Source organism: Temnothorax curvispinosus, unplaced genomic scaffold, assembly GCF_003070985.1.
Source record: "Temnothorax curvispinosus isolate PA1 unplaced genomic scaffold, ASM307098v1 QBEX01009750.1, whole genome shotgun sequence".
Taxonomy (NCBI): Eukaryota; Metazoa; Arthropoda; class Insecta; order Hymenoptera; family Formicidae; genus Temnothorax; species Temnothorax curvispinosus.
The window spans coordinates 16893-25237 of NW_020219530.1; the positions used below are offsets into that span (position 1 = coordinate 16893).

Sequence of the window (8345 nt, forward strand, 5' to 3'; positions counted from 1 at the left end):
AATAAAATAAAAATTAATAATAATGTGCAGCATGCAGAAAGAAAATATAGGTTAGATGGGCTAGATGTAAAAATTCAAAAGTATTATGCAAAATAATACAAAAAATATTAAGCATTATCAGATGTGCATTGGTTCTTATATAAATTTTGCGTATTATGCAGTTCAAAATGCTTCGCGTCAGGTTCAAAGTTCATACAATTAATGTTTTTAGCTTGAAGACTTGATTGAATTACACAAATGAAGAAAGAGTATTATTACACAATCGATTTCTTTTCTTACTTTTCGCATCTGTAACAATAGAAAATATTCTTTCAGCCTTGGCATTGGAATGAGGAAAACAAAGGACTATTTTAATTAATAATTCTAAATTTGGAAACAACTTTTTTCCGTCAAAATTTTTACATTGTAATATATTATTCCACATTCCATCTATTTGTAAAGAAGCTAACTGTATTTTTTGTTGTTCGTCAAAACTTGATGGTAATATGTCCCACTCGAAAGCTAAATCTGATATGTTAACATGTTCTACTTGCTTAGCAATATGAGTTAAATATTTAATTTTATTTCTACCTTCTTTATAAAGAGCAATTTTAGGATCTAGAAAACTTAACTGTTTAAAAAATTCATCGTTATAAGGTAGACGCTTTAGCATTTCTCGAACTGCCGTAACATAGAAGTCCAAACATTTCAATTTAATTTCTTGCGCGCATTCCAAAGATAATGTTTCTAAAAAATTATCACATTCCGGTCCTATACGTATGTTATCTATATGTTGTACATTATTATCTAAATCTGAAATTGAAATATTTTCTACATTATCGTACTTTAAAAAATTGTCGGCTAATTGACGAATTACTTGTTGACTGCTTTCGTATAATTTATGGATTAAACTGTTACGCGATTGAAATAGTGCGTTAAAATTATTAAAATAATTTAATGCGTATTTGAGAAACAACAAATATGCTTTAATGGAATTATCATTTAAATATTGTAATATATTTTCCGCGAATTTTAATTTATCTTCTACTGTTGCTAACAAAAAATAACTTTTCAAAACTTCCGAATTTTCTAAAAGTCTAACAACGCACTTTTGTAAACAAAGCCATCCAGTTTCTGACAATTTTAATATTTTTTTTCGTTCAATTTGAAAAAAATCTTGGAATTCACCCAATATTGCACATCTCTTCGCACTGCCCGAAATATAAGTGGCAACTCCTCTAATCAAATCTTCGCAAGAAGAAGGTAACTTTTTGCAAGCTTTACTGGCTACAATCGCGGATGAAAGGCAAATACAATTCAGTGTTACTAAATTTGGAACTTTTTCTTTAAGACGACTCATAAAAGAATTTTTGCGTCCAATCATAACTGACGCATTATCGGATGCCATTCCAACAATATTTTTTATAGGAATATGTTTTTCTTCTAAACATTTTTTAAATTCTTCAAAAATTTTATTCGCGGAACAATCTCTTGCATCTAAAGATAATAATTCTAATAATTGAGTTGTAATTTTTTTATTTGAAGGTGATACATATCGAACAAGAAGGCACATTAATTTAGTATCTGAGATATCCGTACTCTCATCTATTAGAATAGAAAATTTACAAGTTTTTAAATGGTTTACTACTGTCTCAATTTCCCGTTTTGCAGTGACATTTTTAACAATATTTGCGCACTTATTTTGAGTTAGTGAAAAATTTTGCAGAACTTTGGGATCTTTAAAAATGTCTTTTAGCAAAGGTGATAAATGATCCGCGCATTGAAAGGCTATATTATGCTCAAAAAAAAAAGTTGCTAATTTAATTTCTGCGCGTTTTAATTTCCCCCCTACCCCAAGTCCGCTGACGAGTGATATGGGGCGTCGGTGCAAAGGGTACCTCGGCCGACGACCCCGGAAGCTAGGCCGGCTTCCCTGGCGGGAAGGGCGGTGGAGGGGTCGCAGCCTCCTATGCCCGGAACGTCGGGGGAGTCCCCTCCCGTCGTGGCAACGCCTCCCACGGTGCCCTCGTTGTCGGAGGCGGGGGACCCCCAAAAAACCCGCGGTGCGTTTGCTCCTTGATGGGCAGCGCCCACGGGGGAGTAGGGGGCTGGGACCCGTCCCGTTGAGTTATTCCGGGACCATGGTGTAGTCTGTCCCCCGGGAAAACTCGGGGCCCGGCCGGCCCTCTCTAGGACCGGTCGGTGAGGGCATGCCCTGACAGTTGAGCCGTGGGAGGTGATATTTTATGGAGCCTTTAACGACGAGCTTAGGGAGTGCGGAGAGTCGGGATCGAGGGTCCTCGGCCGACTCTTCGCGAGAGAGAGGGAGTAAAATGCAGACCCGGAGGGGTCGCACAGACGGGTCAATCCCGTCAGCGCTAATAAGTGCGGGGAGCATGGAGGAGAACCTCCAGGGGAAGGACGATTCCCCGATCACGGAGGCGTCGAGACCTGCAAGAGGCAAGCCACCACGGACTACAAAGAAGTCCGTGAGAGGACCGGCTAGCGCCCGAGCGAGGGCCAGTCAGGAATCCCTCCAGGGTTACGACACCGAGTCTGAGGACGAGGGGAAGAAGAAGGAAGCAGCGCGCGCTCTTTGCTCTAAAGCAGAAAAAGAGCTTAGGAAAAGGGAAAGGGCGGCTGAGGAGGCTTCGAACAGGGTAAGTGCGTCATTCGATGAGAAAGACGCGAACGAGAAAACTCTGGATGGAACCCTGCCCTTGAACGTAAATGAGGACGAAGATGACCCCATGGAGGGGGAAACTACGGACGTCTCGGCGTACGAGGAGGGGTCAGACGGACAAATGCGGAGAACCCGGGGTAGACCGGTAACCACTGGTGGTTACGAGATCAAGAAGTACAAGTGGGCGAAACAGGCGAGGGAGGATGAGGAGCGCAGACTGCAAGACCTCAAGAATCCGACGGTTAAGGTCAACCTTTCTAAAAATAGAAAGTTGAAGGAAAAGGTCATGTTGGAGGAACTCAGCAACGCTCCGACAAATGACCTTCCAACGAGGATACTGGAGTCAGTCCAAGCGGTACACAAGATCTGCCAAACCGCAGGAAACCTCAGGGCCTCCTGAGGGACGCGGCGGCAACAATCGTGGCTGCAACGACTCATTTGGTCGGACGGATGAACAACGACCAGTCCCGGATGAGTCGTGACGTAGAAATGGAGGAACTCCGAAATGAGGTAAAACTACTCAGATAGGATAACGAGAGGCTTAATGCCCTTGTACAGAAAGTCATCTCGGGGAAAAAGGATCCCGAGCTGGGCTCGGTGACGATAGACGTGGACGTGAACGACACGCCCCCCCTCCAACTTCGCCAGTAGTGAGGAACAGGGGGAGGGGGAAAAGTTCACGAACGCTCCCTCTGGACTCCTCCTCGGACGAGGATCAGGAAGCTGAGAAGAGGAGAAAGGAAGCGGCCGAGGCAAAGCGCCTGGAAATGCTAAAGGAGGTGCACACTCGAGGGGCGCCTGCCGTCCTGAGATCGGCCGTTGGCGGGGTAAGAACGGTGATCGAAGAAGCCATCCCAGCCGTTCAATCGGAAGAAATGGAGGTGGAAAATTCGACGCAGCCAACAGTAACGGAGGTACATCCCTTCGAAGACAGGCTAAATCGAATAGAGGAGATGATCGCCAAACTGGCAAATTGCGTCACCAAAACGGACAGCAAAAAGACGACGACCCAGTCAGTAGCCAAGGCGGACAAGAAAGGTCAGCAGGTCGTGGCGAAGGATGCCCCCTCTACCAGGAGGACCTTCGTCGCCAAGAGCGACAAGAAAGTAGGCGGGGGAAAAGCAACCAAACCTGCACCCTCATACGCGGGGGCTGTTAAGAGTTTGGCGAAAGGACCAAGAGCAGGAAGTAAACAGTGCCAAGGGAAGTACCAAAGTTCCGAAAGCACCGACACCCCCAGCGCCATCAAAGGACAATTGGATCAAGGTGGGTAAAAGGGGAAAAGCGGTAAAAAGCATGGCGGCGGATAGGAATGAGGAAAGCGGTGGAGCTCCTAAAAACATCAAGGGAAGCAACCCCGCTCCCAAACCTGCACCGAAGGCAATACCGGCCAGACAGGCCAATCAGGCCAAAGCGAAGACTGGTAAGATCAAGCTACCGCGGAGCGCGGCCGTAACCATCACGAGTGCCGGAGGTAATTACGAGGAAATTTTCAAAGAGGCGAGAAATAAAATCAAACTCGCGGACCTTGGAATTACAACGGATTTGAAGCCGAAGAGGGCCCAAACTGGAGGTCTGATTATAGAGATCCCCGGAGCGGGCAACTCGGATAAAGCGGACATCCTGGCCGAGCGCCTGATAGGGGTGTTCGCGGACAGGCCAGATATCAAGATCGCCAGGCCGACGAAGACCGCCGAGATTAGAGTCATGGACTTGGACGATTCAGTCTCGGCGGAAAAGTAGGCGGTGGCCATTGCGGAGCTGGGTGGTTGCCCGCCGATGCAGGTTCAAGCGGGCCAGCTGAGTAAGGGCTTGAACGGCCTATTTACGGCGTGGGTAAAATGCCCGCTGCGGGCGATACGGGCCATCCGAGAAGCAGGTAACAAGCTGCAGATCGGGTGGTTCGTTGCCCGGGTGCAGGAGCTCCCTGCGAGACCCCTCCAGTGCTTCAAATGCCTGGAGGGGGGCTACGTCAGGGCCCAATGCCCCAGCAAAACCGATTGCAGCGATAGGTGCTACCGATGCGGGGGCACCGAGCACCAAGCGAAGGACTGTCGCGAATCCCCTAACTGCCCTGTCTGTGCTTGGGGAGACGAGCGAATCACCGGGCCGGGGGCAAAGCTTGCACCTCGGCCAGGAAAAAGACGAAGCCCAAAGCCTCGTCGTCCGCGCCAGTCACTCGGCAACCCCCAGCCCGAAGGGGAAAGAAGGGTGAAGAACAAATGAACGTGGACGAGGAATCTGGGACTCCACCCAGGCCGGGGCCAAGGGTCATCGGCAACGAGGTGGTGAATTGGAAAATTCCCGGCAAACAGGCCGTCAAGAGGACGGCCGAGGAAACCGCGGGTAGCGACAATTTGGTCAAAGAAAGGGAGGAGTCGAGACCAAAGGCCCAACGAAACCTGGGAAGCCCACCGACCAACCGTCGGCGTATAGGCCGATCTGCTTGCTGGACGAAATCGGAAAGTTGTTCGAACGAATAATCGCCGATCGACTCGTCCGGCACCTGTCCCGGACTGGGCCTAATTTATCCGAGGCCCAGTACAGCTTTCGGGAGGGTCACTCGACCATCGATGCGATTAAACGCATCGAGACCCTCCTGAGGGCCGCGGTGGAGGCCGGCAGGGTGTTACTCGGCGTCAGTTTCGACGTCGCCAACGCGTTTAACACCCTGCCATGGCCGGTAATTAGGGAGGCGCTTCTGTACCACAGAGTGCCTCCCTACTTGGTAGCCGTAATTTACGACTACCTCCGGGACAAGGAATTGGCCTATACGGACCAGGATGGAGTGGTTCGTACAAGGCTGGTCGTGCGGGGGGTTCCGCAGGGGTTGGTCCTCGGGCCGCTCCTGTGGAACTTAGGATACAATTATGTCCTACGAATCGCCCTCCTCCCGGGATGTTGGCTCAACGGCTTCGCCGACAACACATTCCTGGGAGTCGAGGGCGATACATGAGAGGAGGCTCTAGCCCGCGGTAATGTTGCAGTGGCGGCGGTCGTGGCCGCGATGAAAAGGCTGGACTTGAAGGTGGCTCCCCAGAAGACGCAGGTCGTTTTTTTCCACGACAGGTCAAAGGGGAGACCGCCTCGGGCCCACATAACGGTCGAGGGAGTCCGAGTCGCCGTGGGGCCCAGCATAAAACTGCTGGGCCTCTGGCTGGACGAAACCTGGAATTTCAACGAGCATTTTGTTCGCCTGACTCCCAGGGTGCAGGTTGTGAGCAACAGCCTGGCAAGACTGATGCCAAACCTGAGAGGGGCGAGCGGTCGGGCTCGCCGGCTCTACGCGGAGACCATAAATGCCGTGGCATTGTACGGTGCCCCGATCTGGGCACCGGTAGCGGAGCGGTCGAGCCGCATCAGGACGCGGTTGCGACAGATGCTGCGGCCGATCGCCCTGAGGGTGGCCAGATGCTACAGCACGGTCTCACACGCGGCAGCGACGACTGTCGCGGGACTTCCCCCGCTGGAACTCGTTGCCCGTCGGCACGCCAATGTGTACGAGCGCGTGCGGAGGCTGAGGGAGGGGGGAGGACCCGCGAGAGACCTGCCCAATCCCAGGCGGATTCCTCGCAATCGGATTGAGTGCGAGGCAAGGCAACTCGACTCGCCTCGCGACACCCCTAAGTAAGGGGGTGTCCGTGGTCGCTAATACCAGCGGCACGAGAAGTACAGGAGGTTCGGCGTCCCGGCGGGACTAACGGGGCGCCGAATAGACTCCCACCAAAAACGGGAGGAGTGGCGGGGTGAGGTGGTGTCACACCCCGTCACAACATCGATAAAGGATCGGCCGTAAGGCCGCGAGCAAGTACAAGCTCGAGAGAAGCGACCCTTTCGAGGCTCGGCGCAGAAGGCGCCCCGGACGCAATGATAAACAGTTCCCGGGGCGTCTTCACATGCGCACGGTCGGACACTCGTGAGGTTTTAGTGGGTAGGCTACGGTGAGTGCAGGGTTTATAGCCCGGCTCCCGTAGAATCCCACACTCCCCCCGTCCTCATCCCGGAGGGCGGGGGGTGTTTCCCTCCACAACACCCAGAAGGGCCCCGGGCCACAGACCTGACCAACTCTGAGTCGGTCAGGGAACCCAGGGTTGAAGATTTCCTCACGTTAAAAAAAAAAAAAAAAAAAGGTTAGGTTGTAACCGGGCCGATGAGTGATACCCCCCTTATGTTCAAAAGGTGTGTCTCCGACACGGTCGCCACTCGATTTTTACCCAACAAACCGAGAAAGGATTATTTCGGATATATTGAATTTCCCAACCTTTATTACGCCCCGCTGATTCCTCTTTCCTTTTTTCTGTTTCAGGTCGCCCTTTGCCGCCGGATCTAGGATCGCCGCTAGGATGTACGGCGGTTGGCCCGCTGTTGCTGCTTCCGCCTTGGAGGTCGCGTTTTTCAGCATGCGGTCCACCGTCGTCTTCTTCCTTTTTCTCGGTGGTATGATCGGCTGCTCCAAGACTTTGTCCTCTCGCACCACCGGACCCTGCTTCCTCTGCGAGGCAGACGACACGGTCGCAGCCACCGGCTGCACACTCCCCGTCAGTGGGGAATTGCTGCTTGCCGCCGATTCCTCGCTCTCGAGCTGGATCGTGTCAGATTGCCTCGAGCGCTTAGCGTTGCGCTTGTCGCGTCTCTTCGCGAGGTCCTCGGTGTGCTCCACCTGGAGCACTTCTCGCGTCTTTTCCGTCGACTTTCTTGCCGCCGCTCGTCTGCTGGTCCTCTCGGTCACAGTTTAACCATAACCAGTTACGACAGTCACCGAAATTTTCCGCATAATTTTTCAAGACGCATGCGTCAATTTTACTATCCAAAGTATGGCGGCGCCCAGAAACAGAGTAACTGCGTGTAAAGAGGTTATATTTTTGTGTGATTAATTTTCCAGTAATATTAAGCAATTTGGAAATATTATTAAGTAGTAAAGATCATTTTTAGTGCGTTTTCCTTAATATCATTTATTTTCTAGTCAGTAATAATGAGTAAGAAAGGTGGATTTTCCTGCGTCATGTGCAAAAACATATCTGGACGAAATGCAGGAATAAAGTTTTTTCGTTTTCCAAACGATCCAGAAATGTAAGTTAAAATTTGTTGTAAATATTTAATGATGCAGATTGATTTAGTAGTTTATATAATGATATTAAAATTGTGTAATTACTTTTTTGCATAGGTCTAGATTATGGCTCAAAGCTTGCAATCGTACGATAAATAGAACAACAGAAGAACTGTATAAAAATTATCGAATTTGTAGTGTTCATTTCAACGAGAACATGTATCTCAATGACTTAAAAACTAGACTCTTACCTCGAGCTATACCTATACAGACTGCAATACAGACCTCAAACATAACAAATCCAAACTGCGACACTGACATTATTTCACAAGGTAATATTCTTTACTTTTTACTCAATTATAAGTGACACTAATAATTTTTTATCACAGAAAGTACAGAATCTCGACAGCAATTTCATCAGGATGAATCAGAAATAGAAACAAATAAATTATATGGACAAATGGAATTAACTGAAAGCAATAATTTCAGTAAGTTTTAAATATCAGAGATGAATACAATAATTTGAAATGAATTAATAATTAGCAATAAAAAATATAGGATTGTTAATAAATTACAAAATATATTAATTACTTTTAGTTGGTACAGTGAAACACATAATTAATAAAAATTACTATG

The 8345-nt window shown here is 48.7% G+C and overlaps 2 protein-coding genes across 2 annotated transcripts; both read left to right on the top strand.

Moving 5' to 3' along the window:
• Positions 1-3958: 3958 nt before the first annotated feature.
• On the top strand, positions 3959-4405 carry LOC112459339. The gene has a single exon (XM_025023381.1). The coding sequence runs from the start codon at positions 3959-3961 to the stop codon at positions 4403-4405; it is 447 nt and encodes a 148-aa protein (XP_024879149.1).
• Positions 4406-7390: 2985 nt separating this feature from the next.
• On the top strand, positions 7391-8124 carry LOC112459338 (52 kDa repressor of the inhibitor of the protein kinase-like). Its single transcript, XM_025023380.1, has 3 exons — positions 7391-7515; positions 7626-7732; positions 7827-8124. Exons 1-3 carry the CDS (start codon positions 7477-7479, stop codon positions 8074-8076), a joined length of 396 nt encoding a protein of 131 aa, XP_024879148.1. The 5' UTR covers positions 7391-7476; the 3' UTR covers positions 8077-8124.
• Positions 8125-8345: the final 221 nt, after the last annotated feature.

Coding starts and splice junctions, on each gene's coding strand:
- LOC112459338 (XM_025023380.1), top strand. CDS start 7,477: ATGGCGGCGCCCAGAAACAGAGTAACTGCGTGTAAAGAG. Junction 7,516..7,625: donor GAGTAACTGCGTGTAAAGAG/GTTATATTTTTG, acceptor TTTATTTTCTAG/TCAGTAATAATGAGTAAGAA. Junction 7,733..7,826: donor TTTCCAAACGATCCAGAAAT/GTAAGTTAAAAT, acceptor TTTTTTGCATAG/GTCTAGATTATGGCTCAAAG.
- LOC112459339 (XM_025023381.1), top strand. CDS start 3,959: ATGGCGGCGGATAGGAATGAGGAAAGCGGTGGAGCTCCTAAAAACATC.